Genomic DNA, 18,985 nt, shown 5'->3' on the forward strand with positions numbered 1-18,985 from the left:
TATCGTTGTCGACACCGTTTGTTGGGACCAATTCGACACAACAATGTAGAGTGGGTGGGTAGTGTCACAACTTGCCTCACAAACACGAGAGTCGCCACCAGATGTCGCGGGTAGAAGGAATACATGCTCACCGTGCTCAAGACACCATGGCTTGTACCATCACTTGGACATCTGTCAAACATTGTGCAAAAACATCCTTTTTCTTAATCTGTGCAGCATAAAGTAAAAAAAATGTCTTCTTGAGTATTATGGTAACAGGTGTGATGGAAGTTTAACACACGGATATTCCCGATTCCGCTTGTACAATTCGCTCTCTATGTGAGTTGTACCGCAATGCCAAAGCTGTATTTGACTTAGTAATTCTCCAAAACGAACAATAATAACGGTGGACTAGAAGCAGAAAGACAATAATGCACCAGTTCAATAAACATCTGGCAAATGCACGTTTCGTCGAGATTGTTTGCGAGCGATAACGCTTATCAAGCGCCACTCTTCGCCATCTCATCTCCGAGCGATTGTGAATCAGGAAAGTGTAATCTATTGCGACAAATACATTGTCCAACTTGCAACTGTCGCTGCAGCATCATTTGATAGAGATTCATTTCCCAGACAGGGAGGGAAGACAAGTGAAGGTCGTTTGGTTGAAGGCAGCAGCGTAGAAGATATAAAAAAATTGGGTTAACGAAAACAGCTGCTGAAGAAGTGATTGCGTTTGTAGAAGAAACCCCTCATGTCGTCGGAGAGATGGAGAAGCAAACCGTAGAAATGCTGCTGCTGGCCATCGGCGACTAGTATCGTTTTAGTTATCCAAATTTGGTGTTCCTTTATCTTGTTAAATCTTTGATTGTCGATTATAGTTGTTAGCTTTTGCTTTGATTTATTTGTTAAGTATAAGAGAGGAAGTGTCACACCGACTGTAGAACATAGGTAAAGCCGAAAATGCGGGTCGTGGCGTTAGTAAGCGGTGGCAAGGACAGCACCTATAACATGATGCAGGTTACTGCGGAAGGCCATCAGGTGATTGCCCTGGCGAATCTTCACCCCCAGGATAAAGGTGAGCTTGGAGTTAGATTTCACGAAACTTTCATAGTACTTCCAAAGCGCAAATACAAATATATTAATTCGTCGTGCAAATAAAACAGCAAATATTTATTGTTGTCGTTATATATTGCACAAGAGTGTTCCAAACATTCCGTTCGCGAATGGTATAAAATTGATTGGTCCATATAATGTCATTTTCAGTCAAGATACGGTTGTTGATTTTTCTGTTTAGTGAGTCAATTCGAGACTCCAAAATAACCTGATAAAATTGCGATGCTGGGAAATGCTGGTTTCGTCAAATGAGTTTGAGTCGCAATCATTAGAAAGTAACACGAAAATATTACGTTATATTTCACAGTCACTTTTTTTCGTTTCCAGACGAGCTGGATAGCTATATGTATCAAACGGTGGGTCATCAAGGGATCGAGAAGTTGGCCCAAGCGATGGAGCTTCCACTGTACCGCAAAATAACGATAGGAAACTCAATCAACAAGAAGAAAAACTACGAACCCACCGAAGACGATGAAGTGGAGGATTTGTACGAGCTCCTTCATCAAATTAAGGAGGAACAGAACGTGGAAGCCGTGGCGGTGGGAGCAATTCTCTCCGACTATCAGCGAGTACGAGTGGAAAATGTGTAAGACAAAACATTTCTTTTTGACATCTAGAAGGCAATAAGGTCGGGCGAACTTAGTTCTAACCATGTATTGCGTTTTGTACAGATACGCGTATTTATCTGTGATTTAAGACTATCACTGTTTTTGGTAAATATAGCTCATGTATAAATAGTATACAATTGATTACGCTCGGCCTACCCATATTCTAAATGTGTGAGCTTTTGTTCGTAAACGTGAAAGATTAAGACACAACCACTATTCGTGTGAGTCACACTCGTTGAATATGCATTTCAAGCATAGATTATGCTGGTGTGCAATGTTCCATCCTGAGCAGACAATGATTCGATTCAAGATCCACTGAGTTTACGATGAACACAGCAGTAGAGACAAATTACATTCTTATTTCATTCGACCTATAACCCGAAAGAGTTCTCTCAAGACATTTTTTTTCTCAAAATTGAGCATACGGAAACCTCATAACATTTTTATAAAGCTGGATTTTTTATCAGTTCAGTTGAAAGGATTTTAGTGGATTAAGGAAACTACATACAGTAGAACCTCGATTATCCGCTAGCGGATGAGTTCCCTAGCATTTCTATCACGTCCGCATTAGATAACCACTAGAACCAATTTTATCTATAGAGTGTAATGTTCGCCACTTTAACCCTTTGCACTCGGATGTCTTCTCTCCTGGGACTAGGGCCCGAAATCCTCAAAGGTGAAAAATGAAGACCGACTCTACTCTCAGTAACTTCGCTTCGACTAGAACTGCTTCGGCAGTCACCGTAAACAAAAGAATGAATTGACTAGAAAATGAATTGATTAGCGTTGACTAGCGAGAATGACTGATGAACTCGTCCAGTCAGTGGTTATTCTAACTGACGCCCACTAATGAATACAAATCTGCCTCTTCATTCAACTGACTTCAATCCACATTTCTACCACCCTAGGAACTAGAGATGGGCAAACCGTTCACGAACGGTACGAAAGAACTAGTTCGCCGAAAAAAGTGAACGAACGGTCGTTCTTTTTCAAAGAACGGTAGTTCTCCCCACGAACTGATTGCGAGCGAACGGTTTGTGAACGAACTGAATCCGAAAGAACGGTTTGCGAGTGAACTGTTTGTGAACGAACTGGTTCAGAACGAACTGTTTACGAGTGAACTGTACGGGAAAGAACTGATTGAGAGTGAACTGTTTGGGAACGAACTGTTTGAGAACGAAGTGTTGGCGGGCGAACTGTTTGCGAACGAACTAGTGCAGCTGAACTGATTTGCGCTGGACGGAATGGATAAATATAACGAGAACGCTTGTAAGGAAAATAAAACGATATTGTCATTTATGAGCAAAACGCATCTAACGCAGGGTTTATTTTGTTGATGTATACTCAATTTTGGGTTAAAAATTAAATTAGATTTCCGTAGTTTTAAAAGCAAAACTATATATTTTCAATTTCATATATTCTTTCAATTCCGCGTAACATTCATATATTTCCTGATTATCAGAAAAAAATCTTGGCGAAGCTGGGGCGATTGATGGATTAGGTAAACATAAAATCTTATAGTGAGGGCAAAGTTTTTTTGTTGCTTTCAATTAATTGTTTGGCCTATTGCGTGTACGTGTTATCGTGATTGTTTGTATGATTGATTATTAGTGAAAATCGCTGCTGATTTTTTCCCCTGAATGAACATTATGAAATATGATCTTACATGGAACCTGTGTGTTGTCCAAAAAGAGAATATGAAAAATTGCACATATTTTGTGCGCATCAGATTATTACATAAACTTTTGTCGACCGATAAAAATATTTTCACATACAGTTTGCGACTTTTAAAGAAGAAGCAGCTTATCTTCCCCCACTAAATTCCAAAAATATAATCCAATCCAACGATATCAATTGATAGCTGTCTATTGATGTTGGGTGCCGGCTAACATTCTATGTTGTTCTTAATACCGCAGAACGAAAGAGCGAAAGAACGGTTCAAAAGAACTGATTCACTTAGATGAACGGTTAATGAGTGAACCGTTCATCAAAATGAACTGTTTTGCCCATCTCTGCTAGGGACGAAATTGTTACCGGCGTACGCAATCTTATTTTTACGTCCATATCAATAAGGTACATATAGAGTTGGAGCAGTAGGCGAAGTGTATCTGTATTGGCAAGCCAAATATCATGTCGTAATTATTTGCATTCAGTATGGAATGTATATGGAAGAAACGAAACAATTTTGAAAGTACTCACGGTTGTATGATAATTTGAGCCAAAATTCTCATGAAATCATTCAACTGGTTGTTTTTTAACAGATGACAATGATATCGTGGCTTATTTCGATTATTCATGTGGTAAAAAGGTCCAGAGAGCAGTCGTATGCTTAGTTCTCGAAAGTAGTAACATTTTCGGTGAAATTTTGATTAATTGGCGATTATTCTCTAACAACATACACTCCAACACTGAGAGTCTTCGGAACATCAACTTCATAACGTTGAAATAATGAAACTCCGGTAGTTTCTATGAACGTGGTGGAGTGAAAATGGCACATGGAAATATCACATTTATCCGTGTTTTTCGACGTGATTTCACAAATATTCACTCCACGCTATCACATTAGCCTCATATTCTGAGGGAGCTCTACAAAAATGTACGTTTTTAATTGATAAATTAATTCCTGAAAATAGCATTTCCGCATGGAGGCGGGGGGCAATCAAAGATAAACACAACGAATGACGTCACTATTTTCGAAATAGCTATGGCAGCGCATGCTATGTCGCTCGAAATTCGATTTGCCGGTATCGGTCACACCAGACCGTTTTTCACTCGGGAGGTGCCGCTTGACGACACGAAGTTGTGGATCACCAATTCTTTCCGCTCCTTTTGGTCTGAAAGGTGGCTGGCAGAGAGAGGGCTGTTCCTCAGAAAGGTAAAGGGTTCGATTGCAGGGTTCGAGGACGTAGAAAGGATGCTAGAAAAACGCATCCTGTCTAGACTGAGGACCGGTCATTGCTCGGTTTCGCACGGCTTCAAAGGAGGACCTTTCCGACTACTCTGCGATCACTGCCAAATCCACAACTCTGTCGAACATTTCTTGTGTGGTTGCCCAAAATACGACGATCTGCGAAATCTTTATGGAATCAGCGGGAGCGTGCGAGATATCTTAAGCGACGAACCAGCGAAAGTAGCAGCGCTTTTCTGCTACTTAAAAGATGCCGAACTATTCTTCAGAATCTAACGCGTGAACAATGGATCAGCCACGAAGATCCTTGTTCCTTCCCCTCCACGATGAAGGCCTGGCCTGGCCTGGCCTGGAGCCATGGTCCGAGGACATCCGTACCAGCTGTTCCAGAAAGCAAGCAGCAATTGGAGAAAAACTAGTATTTTTTATTCAATTTATTTAAAAAAAAAATTTATGGATGGAGAAGAGTGGGTGTTATGATCGAACATACCCGGTGGAAATTTTTGGGAGGGAGGAGACTGACAATATAAGATATCCGATTAATAATTATTTTTATTAACAAACTAGCTGACCCGGCGAACTTCGTCCCACCCACAATTGATATATTGATATAAATCATTTCGAACACTCAAGTTGCTACAGCAATTATTTTTATGTACGTAATCGCGGTATATAATTTCTTTTTTGACATATAAACCTGATGCAGACTAAGACGCATAAGTTCTGATACTGACTGTTTGAATCCGTTTCTCCGTTCTTGAGTTAAATCGTGAGGAACGAAAACCAAATCATTTTTATTTATATAGATCAAGTTTATAAATACATAGTTACCTTCACTTGATTTATTTGAAACTCATTGTTGAAAAAAAAAAAACAATATTGATTTGTTTATATAATATAATAAGTTTATTGTGAAAACAAAAACATAAACGAAACATAACCGTTATTGAATTGAATGCATGGTGAAAATAGAAACATTTTTCATTTGAAATTCATTTTGAATTATTTTGAAGCAATTGTTTATTTTTATTCCTCATCTTGGATTTAGGTTCTGAGGATTCCGACGCTTTGCCTCGGAGCGCTGATGCTTCGTTGTGCTGTTGTGGGGTTCGAAGAGACAGACGATGGTTTCTCGTGAAACTAGAATCCCTTCATGCCAGTTTTGCAACTTGATTGAATTCGTGCTGGAGGTTGTTGGCTTCCGCCAGACGCCGTAAATCTTTGGGAGTCATACCATAGAAAGCATTGTCCAGTGCCCTGCAGTGGTCCGCCAGATCCTCAGACTGCTCACTCGTAAATACCTATCTGAACCGCCCTAGGTGCTCGCTGACACATCCCAGAAGGAGTAGAAATGTCAAAAAAAAAAGAAGATTCAAATCGTAAATCGCTTTCTGATATGAGCCTCTTCCTCAGAGCTGATTCATAAATACCAAGGTCTGCCGCAATCCGACGCTTCGATACTCCCTCCCGCAGCCTCTGTCGGACCATTTGAGCATTTCTTCAAATCAGCTTTCTTCTTGTGGGTCCCGTTAAAAACTTTGTTGAAAACATTTTACAATTTTTTTTTTCAGAGCAAAACGCTAGTGCGAACTTTTACAATTCAATTAAACAGTTTTCATTTTTGCGGCACCCCTTTGGCTCAGTAAATCCTTGTTTTCAAAGGCAGAGAAAGGAGAAGAGAATGAAGTCCTTTGGGGTCCATAATTTTGGCTGGTCTTCCACAACCATACTCGTGAGTAGTTGTTGGGGATTCTAGGATATGGCAAACAGTCAAAGCAGCAATATTTTAAAATATTGTACCGTTACCTTCCCAGCAAACATTAAATCGCATAACAAGCGTATATATAACATCATATGCCCTAACATTTGGTTGGCATATAATGCGCCTAACTGGCATATGCATGCAAAAGTGGAGGCCATATACATACATGGAAAATGCTTACCGAATTTGTTTGGATGAATATGCAACTTTGACCGGCTATAATAGCGATTATGTTGGAATTGAATTGCGATCTAATATGAATATATTCATGAATTGTCAAAGCACCAAATACGACTTTGGCCATACTCATATACGATTTATTACAGACATTGAAAAAAAAAAAAAGGCGCAAAATATTTTCGTGAAATGTTTATTATAACCTCACGAATCGCCATTTTTATATATGAGTATTTATGTTCGTAGAAATAATAATTGATTGATTGACTTATGTTGGGAGTGGAATATGAATGTTTAAAATGACACAGATTGATGTATGGTGGAAACTGCTCCGATGTGGGTTCGAACTCCGGTCGTCTGGATTATCATCCACCAGCTATCTCGCGCGGCTATCTGAAATTTAATTCAACAGCGGTTAAAACTTTCGAGTGCATCAGCATTTCATTGACATTTCAATATGATGTAATATGTTCTTTATTAGGATCTAATTTGATTTACTGTTTCATGATTTTCTTCAGCATGCAACACGATTTACTACAGTACTGAATCGATTTAAATTATACGCTTATACGACACATAAACTGCATCAGCGTAATATACGCATATGATGCGGATTAAATATATTTTACGACAATGTACATCATAAAATTGATGTTTATTATACCGAATTGCGACTTAATTTGATAATGGTATATAAAATCGAGTTTTTACATTTTATGCGATTTCCAATACACACGCCCAGCAAACATTAAGTCGTATGAATAGCTATAATTGGAGGCGATATACATACAACCAAGACACATTTGTATGATATATGATGCAGATAACTAGTATATACACACAAAAGTGGAGGCGATATACGTATATGCCATATTTTGTACGCATATAAAGCCGTATATAACGATATGCGATGCTTTTTGGACTGATATGCGATTTGATACGACAACGTTACCACTCAATCCATCGATGACATGGAAAATCGTGTTTTTGCATTTTATGCGATTTTAGATATATATGATCGATATTTTGATTGATATTCTCTTATTTTTGGTTGTGCTAACGTAAGGACATTACCACTATTCACTCGCGAGACGCGACACGGAACTAGGACACAACACTTATAATCCTTACAAACATTAAAATGGTTAAAATTACCTTTTTCGTCGACCGGTTTCGGGCTCGATGTTGCCCATCTACTGGACGGTGTCCGACTGGTTACGATGGAGCACTAATACATATTCATACGGTGATCAGTACTTGTCGAAGATATATTTTGCTGAGTTATCAGCTTCGTCAGATGGAAGAGTTGAGATGATATTGGTGCATCTTCTTCATTCATAAGTGGGGAATCGCTGGTTGAGATGTACATTGATTCCCATGCATTCAACTGTGAGGCTTTTCGTACATTTCTAATAATTTTTGCCTTCTCCCAGTCTACGCAGTGGGCTTGAGTTAAAGCATGTGCTGCCACACTTGATTCGCTGGCTCGTTCATTATCCACCGCATTCTTATGTTCACGTAGGCGGATTTTGAATTTCCGACGAGTTTGACCGATGTATACACTAGTACAGTCTTTGCAGGGAATCTGATAGATCCCTGATTTTTCATCCGGTGGAATTCTATCTTTCAGGTTGCACAAAAGGTCTTTCAGGGTGCTCTCACTTTTGTACACCACATGAAATCCGTGTTTGCGGAGTGTAGACTGGACTGTGTTGGTTATTTTGGGATAGTACGGTAGGCTGATCCATTTGTGTTGTTCCTTCTCAGGCTCTAATGTGGTGTTTTTTTTTCTCCATTTCTTCTTCTCGTGTTTCCGAAGGATTTTCTCCACAAAACATCTCTTGTACCCATTCAGCTCTGCAGCATGGTAGATTCTATTTTTCTCCGCTATGTAATCATCTCTCTCCATTGGTATGTTGAGGAGACGATCCACCATGGAGTGGAAGGCTGCTTGTTTTTGTGCGCCGAAGTGATTAGAGTCGGAAGTTATATATCTATCCGTAGACGTTGGTTTACGGTATATCCCAAACTTTAGCCGATTATCTTCCTTCCGGGTAATGTACAGGTCCAGAAAAGGAAGTGTACCGTCTTTTTCTTTTTCGACGGTAAACTTAATCGTCCTATGTTGGGAATTCAACAACTCCAACGTCTGCTTCAAGTAACGTTCTTTCACAACTGCGAAGATGTCATCTACATAGCGTCTCCACATTCGAGGGAAGAATTTTTCTTTCGCCAACTCTGTTTCAAAATCTTTCATGAAAACCTCCGCTAAGAGTGGCGATAGCTTGCTACCCATACTGAGACCGAACGATTTCGTCTAACATCTGCACTCCAACTGAAAAAATGGCTGCTTGGTTGGTTGAAGAATTAAAAAAATATCCCATAACTCACGGTAAAAATGTCAACAATTCGTTTGAGTTGGTAGACCATTTGAAAGGCTTCGAGGTTAGGCGAGGGGAAATTCTGGTGTCGTTCGATGTTACAGCTCTTTTTCCGAACGTGCCAGTAACAGAGGCGGTAAATAGTTTGCGCAGACATCTGGAACGGAAACGCGTACCACCCAATCAGATCGACGCATATCTTTTGGTAACGAAAACCTGTATGAATCAGAACTTCTTTTCGTTCAGGGGAAAGTTCTACAAGCAAACGTTCGGTCTCAGTATGGGTAGCAAGCTATCGCCACTCTTAGCGGAGGTTTTCATGAAAGATTTTGAAACAGAGATGGCGAAAGAAAAATTCTTCCCTCGAATGTGGAGACGCTATGTAGATGACATCTTCGCAGTCGTGAAAGAACGTTACTTGAAGCAGACGTTGGAGTTGTTGAATTCCCAACATAGGACGATTAAGTTTACCGTCGAAAAAGAAAAAGACGGTACACTTCCTTTTCTGGACCTGTACATTACCCGGAAGGAAGATAATCGGCTAAAGTTTGGGAAACCAACGTCTACGGATAGATATATAACTTCCGACTCTAATCACTTCGGCGCACAAAAACAAGCAGCCTTCCACTCCATGGTGGATCGTCTCCTCAACATACCAATGGAGAGAGATGATTACATAGCGGAGAAAAATAGAATCTACCATGCTGCAGAGCTGAATGGGTACAAGAGATGTTTTGGGGAGAAAATCCTTCGGAAACACGAGAAGAAGAAATGGAGAAAAAACAACACCACATTAGAGCCTGAGAAGGAACAACACAAATGGATCAGCCTACCGTACTATCCCAAAATAACCAACACAGTCCAGTCTACACTCCGGAAACACGGATTTCATGTGGTGTACAAAAGTGAGAGCACCCTGAAAGACCTTTTGTGCAACCTGAAAGATAGAATTCCACCGGATGAAAAATCAGGGATCTATCAGATTCCCTGCAAAGACTGTACTAGTGTATACATCGGTCAAACTCGTCGGAAATTCAAAATCCGCCTACGTGAACATAAGAATGCGGTGGATAATGAACGAGCCAGCGAATCAAGTGTGGCAGCACATGCTTTAACTCAAGCCCACTGCGTAGACTGGGAGAAGGCAAAAATTATTAGAAATGTACGAAAAGCCTCACAGTTGAATGCATAGGAATCAATGTACATCTCAACCAGCGATTCCCCACTTATGAATGAAGAAGATGCACCAATATCATCTCAACTCTTCCATCTGACGAAGCTGGTAACTCAGCAAAATATATCTTCGACAAGTACTGATAACCGTATGAATATGTGTTAGTGCTCCATCGTAACCAGTCGGACACCGTCCAGTAGATGGGCAACATCGAGCCCGAAACCGGTCGACGAAAAAGGTAATTTTAACCATTTTAATGTTTGTAAGGATTATAAGTGTTGTGTCCTAGTTCCGTGTCGCGTCTCGCGAGTGAATAGTTGATTGATATTATATGTGATTATGATTTATTCGGATTTCTTGTGAGACTTGGCACGTGCAAAATTATACGATTTAATGTTTGCTGGGTTAGGATCAACTGTGTACCGAGTACCGATTCCAGTACACAGTCTTGCAGCGTGATGGGGAATCCTTCCGTGGAAAATGCGAGGTGGTGATAATGAGTATTCCTTATGTTATGGGGCCAGACACATCGATATTCAACTTAAGCAATTCAGTGTACAGATTATTGAAGTTTCTGAAGAAATCTGACAACACATTCCCACATGATTTGTTTTACACGTGAATACCTCGGCACTTTGTGCACCATAGGATATGAAAAATGTTGAAAACAGACGGGTATGGGTGTGTTCGCTAAGAGAAACATTTTGCCCAAATTCACTAAGTTTTCAAAACTAAATGCATGGATCTGATGTGTAATTTTTGTTTCGTTTCAGCTGCCACCGGTTGAATCTCATCTCGCTAGCTTACTTGTGGCAGCGGGACCAAACCGAGCTACTGCAGGAGATGATTGACTGCCAGGTCCACGCAATCATTATCAAGGTCGCTGCGCTGGGTCTGATTCCTGATCGGCACCTGGGGAAATCACTCAAGGAAATGCAACCACATCTGCTCAATATGAAGGAAAAGTATGGGCTGAACGTTTGCGGCGAGGGAGGAGAGTACGAAACGTTCACGCTGGATTGTCCCCTATTCAAGAGGCGTATTGTGGTGGAGGATGTGCAGACGGTAATAAGTTCCGCCGATCCGGTGTGTCCCGTGGGGTATCTCAATTTGACCAAACTCCGTCTGGTGCCCAAGGAACGAGTTGAGGCTGTAGTGATCAAAAATTCGCTCGATTTCATCTCGGACCTGAACGAGAGCAGTTACAGTGATTTAAGTGATCCGGACCTGAGCGAAACGGAGCTGGAAATAATTGAAAAAGAGAACCACGCTAGGTCTGTAGTCATGCGAAACTCCTTCAGCAAGGACGATCTCAGTGGAATGGAAGGAGGAGTGTCCCGCAGCAACAGTATTTCCAAAGACTTCACCATGGAAATAGTGTTACCAAAGTCACCGGTAAAAATACTCACGAAGCGACTTAGCATCGACGGAAGTGGTGGAAAAAGTGGGAATAGTAATAATTCGCTTACAACAAATCTAGTTTTTGAGCGTGAGCAACAACCACTTACCAATCATCCGAGAGCAATAGTCAACTCAAAGGGATGGATGTGGGTGGCCGGTGTTCAAGGCGTTGCCGAATCGTCTAGTCAAGCGATGGAAATCGCACTTCAAACTTTAGAAGGTAAATGTTTTGATTCTCTTCAAACACCCATTAGAGCATGACCAATGCAATCTTTTCTAGAACTGATAACCTCAAACTCGTTTACGCTTCAACAAATATGCTATATGACATTGTACGTTCGTGATATGGCCGAATACTCCTACTTAAACGAGATCTACTCGAAGAAGTTTAATTTTACCAATCCACCGACAAGGGTAGATTGATCTTCTATCGATTTCTTAGGATAAATTGATCTATATTGTGTCGCTTTTCCCCACACAGGTTTGTGTAGAATGTCCCCTTCCAGACAATTGCCAGGTCGTGCTCGAGGCGGTGGCGTTCAATTCGGAGAAATCAAGTAGGTCACCTTGTAGGCGAATTCGATTGATGAAGCAACGTGTAACGAGCTCTCTTTCTCACATATCCACAGTTTCCGAACTAGAACACAAAAGACACACCATGCACGTACAAGGTATTTCCCATTGGGCTCCCGCAAACATTGGAACATACAGTCAATCGACTAAAGTAACCAAAAACCAATGGATTCATACCAACAGAGCATTCATATTATTGTAATTCCTTCAGGTCGGCCATATAACCTACATATCGGGTCAGATTGCGTTGGTTCCGGGTAGCATGACTATCATCGAAGGCGGCATCAAACAGCAGTGCAAACTTACATTGCGCCATCTGAGCCGAATAGCTAAAGCAATGCACGCCCACGGTTTATTGCGTGATGTTGTTCAGGTATGGTTGTTAGTTTCGGATCTGAATGATGGTGCATTAATCGAACAATACCGTTTGTCACAGGGAATTTGTTTCGTAACCCATCCCAACTATATCAGCGAAGCCCGTCGTCAATGGGAGCGTCGATCGGCGAATGCAATCATTGACTATATTGTGGTACCGGCCTTACCCCGAGGAGCTCTTGTGGAGTGGCAAGTTTGGGCACACACGCACAACGACAAGTTTGACTGTATAGCGCTTTTCCCCACACAATTGAACTAGCTATTGACTCACACTTCGCATTACAGATGAAGAGACGGGTTGCTCGATAGGTGACTACACGATTTCCATTCGCCGGAGATGGAACTATGAGAACAATTGTGCGTCTGTTGTTTGTTACGTTTCTACCGGTGAGATTCAATATGTGTGTTGGATGGTTGCTCCAGAAGAATAACGGTTGAATATATTCAATAGGCCTAGCCACGTCAACGACAAAGCTGACTGAACTCAGCGAGGACATAATGCAACACCACAACGAACAAGCCCAGGCAATTAGTCGCGACCAGGTACATGACACAATCGCGTACGTGTTGCGCAAGTTACTTCAAGATTATCCACTGGGGAACAGCCCCTCTAACGAGTCCTGCACGTCATCGTCGGCAGATCAAACAAATTGTGAAAATCAGCCTAAAGTCGAGAACCCCAAACCAACCGTACATCTGCGCTTCTTCTATCAGGTTTCGACAATTGGCTCCGTTCAGTCGCTTGTGGAAGCGATCGAAAGCTTCCTCCGCTCACCGTCCAACGTGGCTCGAATCGCCTATACGGTCGTACCGGCCTGTCATCTACAGAACTTTAGCACATTCATCTCTATATGCGGTCTGCGGCATCACGAATAAAACTATTGCACTTTTTACATGCTATCGAAGGATCTTGCTTGAAAGCTTAAGATAAAACCGAGGAAACAAACTTTGAAAGAAGGAGGCTTATCTACTGCTGCTGCTATCCTCCAAGGAGAGTTTGCAGCTATTTTTGACTACTCGACTTATTTACTATCTAAGCGGGCGCAGAATGTTAAAATTGCTACTCTTGATGAACTCGGTTAAATTATAATATATTGAATGTTGACAAATGAAATCGAACGCCACAAAGACAGGATGAATATGTTCATATCGCTTACTATCTTTGATCCGAAATAATTTTCCGACGCTACAATAATTTATCGGTGCATTAGTTCCCCAACTCTAAATAATCTTCTGTTGTCTTCTAAAATTGAACTGGTAAGGGTATGTATTCACTCTTCATATGCCTTACTGTATCACATTTAATTTTTTTTAAATGATTTAGTAGCGATAACTAAGATTTCTCGGAACACAGTTGATGTTTCTAATGATTGAGCTTGAGTGGATTATAGGGGAGGTGGGATAATACGGATATGTTAAGAAGAACTTCGATTGTATCTTTGGATTCACATGTTTCCCAAAACTTAAATACAGTTTCTTGTAATTCAATGTACTGTTTTTTGTATTAGTCGGCAAAATATTTCACAAATCGATACAGACAGAGAAAGTGATAGAAAATAAAAGTGAATACTCTTTCCATCATGCATTGGATGTGATCTCAAAACTTTACTGTCGATTTCGCCCCACCAGTACAATTATTTCAATATTTTCAATTTTCCACTCTGAAATGATTTATTTTGAAAAATTTACAAATTCAAAATCTATATTTATATATAAAAAAGAATTTCTGTCTGTCTCTCTGCCATACAAAAGAAACACAAATTTCTGCATAACTCAAGAACTAAGCAAGCAAACGGAACCAAATTTCGCATGTTGAAGTTTTGGGGGGCAATGTTTTTTTTGTGGTACGACACTCCTCCCCCTCGCTAAGGGGGGGGGGGGGGGTTTGGTGCGACTGTCATACAAATTATGATATCAATAAAATTATTATATTCTACTTTTAATGGGTCTAATAATGTAAGTTTTACCAACTTTAACATTGGTTAAGAAAATTGTATTGCAGAGCTCGGAACGCTGCCACTGCTGTCAAAAAAAAAGGTAAACGGAAAAGTATTACATTCAATCAAAATGCCACGGCCAACGAAGAGAAAGGTTGAAGCTCTCCAACGTGGATGTGTGAAAAAAATACGACCAACGAAAGAAAATATTGAGGAATTATCAACATCGAGTTACTGTGCGGAAGAACTTGTTAATACCAAGAGAGCCACGATTCGCATGTGTTAAAAATTTGCTCATGTTACGCTCGCGTATAATCACAATTTTACTTCATATGCAAACACACTCTCTATATATATTTATATTTGCAAATGTTCATCGGGACACATCGTTTATTCATTTTGCTTTAATATTGAAGTGTTATTTTTTTCAAAGGTATTCTAAGACTCGTGTCAGTGAAGCGCCACACCAGAGAAGAGAAGTGGAACATGAGAGAAAAAAGTGGCAACGATTTGTGGCAAGAAAATGTAAACAGTGAAAAAATTGACAGATGGTTTACGCTCTAAAAATTGAACATAATGTTAAGATGTTTCTAAAACGGTGGGAGACGTCATATATAAGGTGGGAGGTTTGTATATAATGTTATTAATGTTAGCATCATCATGATAAATACGGCGAATGGGATAGAAATTACGAACTGAAAATTTAATTATATATATATATATATATATATATATATATATATATATATATATAAATTACGTCCCGAGGGTTTTCGAAGGGTTTTTAAAAAAAAAGAACACGCGATGTAATCACTACTTGGTCGGAACAAGAACTGACTCTAATTTATTTTTCACACGTTTATATATGGGTAGCTAATCTTAATGGAACTTATTGATAAAGCACTTTCTGGGATTCCTAGGTGTTATGTTCGGCTCGCCGTCGCTCGTGTATGTCGAGTCTGCATTCTTGGTGCCGGTGCTGGTTCTGGCGTCGGGTTACGGAGTGCAGAATTGTGTGTCTGTTGACTTGTTGCCTGATTCTAACGATGCCAATGATGTCGCTATCTGTTGTTGTTGTTGTTGTATTTGCTCGAGCCTTTGCGATATGTGTTGTTCCTGGGATTTAGGGTTGAAGTCGGTTGCTTCGGTAACTGGTCTCTCCCTAAGTGAGGATCGTCCCGATCCGTTTGCTCTATTCTTGAAGTAAATTTTGATGATCATGAGAACAATGAAAAGAGAAGTAATGTTAATGAGAATCCGCCGAATAAGGTCCAAACTTTCAGATTCAAGCTATGTTGTTGTAAGTAGACATGTTCCAATTCCTTCCGGTTTTTTGATGTTTCATTACCAATTGTTGATATGTCGAAATAGTGATGTTTGTTCCAGGTCGTTCTGACGTTATGGAGTGCCCCGTGGATGACGTCCATTTCGTGTACTACTTCGTTGTTCTGGAATGATTGGTTGTTCAAGTTGATAGTACAATTTGAAAATGTTATTAAGAAATTTCCAACTAAAGTGCGATCATCTGGTCCGCAGTTGCTTCGTAGGAGGTTGTCTTTTGCGTTTTGAATCAAGAGCGTACCTTCGGTGATTAACTCTTGAGTTGTTCTGTCATAAAACGTAGAGTTGCACTCGGATTTCTTACCAAAAATCAGTGGGTAAATGCAAGCGTCGTTTATTGCTTTCAAATATGCTGCTTTCTGAACGAACTGCTGCGGATTGCTAGTAGCGTAAAGGGTGTTTCCGATTTTGACGACATGCTCCGGATAGTTGTTGATGATTTGGTTCCTGTGTACTAAGGGGTGCAGCTGAATAACGGAGGATGTCTTGTTGTCCAGTCGGGGAACATGAAGGATGTACAGAAGGGTCCCTTGGCTTACTGCAAATTTGGGAATTACATGTTGAAAGGCGTCGTCTGGGAGGTCTATTGTCACGCCTTGATTTTGTAATAATGACTTTATAAAAGAGATTTCTTGAATCGAAAGTATTTTATTTGTTGATATTGACGTCTTAGATAGGATGATGGCCTCTTGAATGGCTTCTAATAGTTTATTGATGATATCGATATTAATTATCGTGATTATTGATGTGATCTCGTTGGTTAATAATTCATTCGTTTTCATGTTCTCGATGATTCTGTTGATGGTCCCCGTCAGGTTTGAAATCCTTTCGTTGATATGATTGTTTACTTCAAACTGTTGGTTGTTCTGTGTGATTAACTCATTGAGCGTGGAGTTTATAATGCGGAGGTCCTGCGCGTCCGGCGACCCTGCGATCCATTTCCATGTTGCACCCAGCGTATCCCATCTTCTAAGTCGGTGATGTTGGAGTGGTTTTATTTGGAGGAAATTGTTATAAAGTTTCTTCACTTTTAGTTTAACTACATCTCCTAATGGATTTCTAATATCTACTTTATCATAAAAGGAAGTGGTTAGGTAGTCTATAGACTCCTGAATGTGGGTCAGATTTATGGGATGTATGATTTTTAAGGTTCCTGTTTGGATTTTACAATTTCCTACGTTTAGTAGTAACAAGGGGTCTTCGTTGAGATTTCTCATCGAAAGAAAGGATGCTGTTGTCGGAATAGGGATCGTAGTGAATATCAGGAAAAGGATCTGGAAAAGGGGTTTACAATGTTAGGTGCTTCTATGCTGGCGTAAAACTAGTGATATATAATAGAATATATATATTTTTTTTATAATGGTCATTCATGTTTCCTTTTCCTTTTGATTTTTGATTTGTGTAGTTTTATGTCTCTGTAATCTACAAAGGTTTTTCTTCTATTGCGTTTTACTGTTTGGGACTTATATCTCGGTTTTTTCTTGTTTCTTATACCCTGAATTCTGTTGTAAATAACTTCTCCTCTTGAGAAATTCGGTTCGTTTTCTCTATTTTTATTTCTGGTTTCCAATGTTTTTTCCTGATTTGTTTTAGTTTTTGTGATTATCTCGTCAAAGATTTTGTTCCTGTTTTCGAGGATTGTTTCCAAATTCAAGGGTCTTTCTTCCCCTTCTTTAATACCGAAAAATATTTCGATGGGTTTCATTTTCGTAACGCTGTGTATGGTCGAATTGTATAGACTTGTTGCAATTTTGTAAATTTCTTTATGCGAAAGGTCGTTATATTTAGCCTTTATACAGAGAAATATTTCCGACAGGGTTGAGTGAAAACGCTCTACCATGCCGTTAGTTTCGCTATGGTTAGAGGGGGTAAAATACATTTCTGCTCCTACTCTTTGGAGCAGTCCTCTAATTTCTATAGAACGGAATGCCACTTCATTATCGCAAACGAGTAGGTTTGGAGTTCCATAAGTCGAAATCAATTTCACTATGCCTCGCTTGACATCGGGAATTGACCTGGACTTAATTGGAATAAGCATTGCGTATTTCGATAGTTTATCTATCGCCGAAATAAAGAGATTTGGGGAAGATATAAAAATATCTACATGAAGAATGTCAAGTGGCTTTTCTGGGATAGGAGTCTCTGCAAATTTAATTTTATAGGGACTCCTTTCGTATTTGTTCTGAAGACAGGTATCGCATAAGTTGATAAAAAGTTGAATTTTCTTACGCATTTGGGGGAAATAGTGTCTCCTGATGACTTCAGCATGATTTTCCTCTGCGCCTCGGTGAGCTCTTCCATGGACCTCTTCGATCAGGGCGTTCTGTTCCTCAAGTGTTCTGACGTCCTGCAGAAGAGTTTGCGTTAGTTTAATTTTAAAAGATTTGTTGCGGGAAAAATGATTTTTGTATGTGATCTGTAAAGTATTAATCCATCTCTCGGGACAGAGTATACAGTTGATCTTACTGGGGTGCATGTAATCTCTCAGTATCCTTATCGCCAGTGGTACTCCAAATGCGAACCTGGTTATTGTACGACGTGTGACACCTGGAAAGATCTCATCAAACTCTTCAGAATTTTCGTCTCCTATTTTAATTATTATTTGGTTCTTGAAAAAATTTAGTGGGTGCTCTGTCATTTGTATAAGTTCCTCGGCATCCGAGTCTGCCGAATGGGCGGCTTCAGTATCAGAAGATGATTCCTGTTCATTATTGTTAATTTCGGGTAAAATTCTTGACAAACCGTCGGCAACAACGTTTTGTTTGCCGGGTCGATATTTGATATCATAGTCAAACTCTTCCAATCTCAATTTCCATCGGATTAGGCGGTCATTCGGAGTTTTTAAACTCAAAGTGTAAGTTAACGGCTTATGATCCGTAAACAGAGTAAATTTTCGGCCATACAAATATGGATGGAAATATTTACAACCCCAATCGATAGCAAGGAGTTCCTTTTCTATCGTGGAGTATTTCTCCTCTGTTTTGGTCAGCGTTCGGGATGCATAGGCAATGGGTTTATCATGTCCGATAGGGCCCTGTGATAAAACCGCGCCTAATGCGAAATTGGATGCATCAGTAGTAAGGACGAATCGCTTATCAAAGTCTGGGTACTGCAGTATTTGACTGCTGCTCAGTATACTCTTGCATTTTTCAAAGACCGAAATGAATTCCTTTGTATGCTTTTTAGTTTCTTCCTTCCGTAGCTGTTGAGTTAGGGGTTTGGCAATTTTTGCAAAGTCCTTAATGAACTTCCTGTA

General features: G+C 40.0%; 2 protein-coding genes across 7 annotated transcripts; one reads left to right on the forward strand and one right to left on the reverse strand.

Moving 5' to 3' along the window:
* Window positions 1-174: 174 nt before the first annotated feature.
* On the forward strand, window positions 175-13,590 carry LOC129778808 (uncharacterized). 2 transcript variants are annotated; one of them, XM_055785919.1, is made up of 10 exons: window positions 175-1,054; window positions 1,420-1,678; window positions 10,876-11,723; window positions 11,784-11,917; window positions 11,985-12,060; window positions 12,133-12,227; window positions 12,288-12,449; window positions 12,513-12,678; window positions 12,737-12,838; window positions 12,903-13,590. In XM_055785919.1, the coding sequence occupies exons 1-10, from the start codon at window positions 940-942 to the stop codon at window positions 13,325-13,327; spliced, it is 2,382 nt and encodes a 793-aa protein (XP_055641894.1). In that variant the 5' UTR covers window positions 175-939; the 3' UTR covers window positions 13,328-13,590. The 2 variants fall into 2 exon arrangements, with proteins under 2 accessions (XP_055641894.1, XP_055641893.1); XM_055785918.1 differs by having other exon boundaries at window positions 11,985-12,227.
* A 1,703-nt stretch (window positions 13,591-15,293) lies between these two features.
* Window positions 15,294-18,576, reverse strand: LOC129776418 (uncharacterized). Of its 5 annotated transcripts, XR_008743105.1 has the most exons (4): window positions 17,959-18,576; window positions 16,034-17,003; window positions 15,737-15,836; window positions 15,294-15,585 (listed from the first exon to the last, which is right to left on the reverse strand). XR_008743105.1 is itself a non-coding variant. In XM_055782050.1 (3 exons), exons 1-3 carry the CDS (start codon window positions 18,028-18,030, stop codon window positions 15,450-15,452), a joined length of 303 nt encoding a protein of 100 aa, XP_055638025.1. In that variant the 5' UTR covers window positions 18,031-18,576; the 3' UTR covers window positions 15,294-15,449. The 5 variants fall into 5 exon arrangements, 4 of the variants coding, with proteins under 4 accessions (XP_055638025.1, XP_055638021.1, XP_055638022.1 ...); XM_055782050.1 differs by lacking the exon at window positions 16,034-17,003 and having other exon boundaries at window positions 15,294-15,580; XM_055782046.1 differs by having other exon boundaries at window positions 15,294-15,580; window positions 15,737-17,003.
* Between the last annotated feature and the right edge of the window lie 409 nt (window positions 18,577-18,985).

This window comes from Toxorhynchites rutilus, chromosome 3 (genome assembly GCF_029784135.1).
Source record: "Toxorhynchites rutilus septentrionalis strain SRP chromosome 3, ASM2978413v1, whole genome shotgun sequence".
NCBI lineage: Eukaryota > Metazoa > Arthropoda > Insecta > Diptera > Culicidae > Toxorhynchites > Toxorhynchites rutilus.

Coding starts and splice junctions, on each gene's coding strand:
- LOC129776418 (XM_055782046.1), bottom strand. CDS start 18,030: ATGGAAGAGCTCACCGAGGCGCAGAGGAAAATCATGCTGAAGTCATCA. Junction 17,004..17,958: donor ACACTATTTCCCCCAAATGC/GTAAGAAAATTC, acceptor CCCCTTTTCCAG/ATCCTTTTCCTGATATTCAC. Junction 15,581..15,736: donor TTTCGACATATCAACAATTG/GTAATGAAACAT, acceptor CTTCAAGAATAG/AGCAAACGGATCGGGACGAT.
- LOC129778808 (XM_055785918.1), top strand. CDS start 940: ATGCGGGTCGTGGCGTTAGTAAGCGGTGGCAAGGACAGCACCTATAAC. Junction 11,724..11,783: donor CGCACTTCAAACTTTAGAAG/GTAAATGTTTTG, acceptor AATCTTTTCTAG/AACTGATAACCTCAAACTCG. Junction 12,450..12,512: donor TATTGCGTGATGTTGTTCAG/GTATGGTTGTTA, acceptor CGTTTGTCACAG/GGAATTTGTTTCGTAACCCA.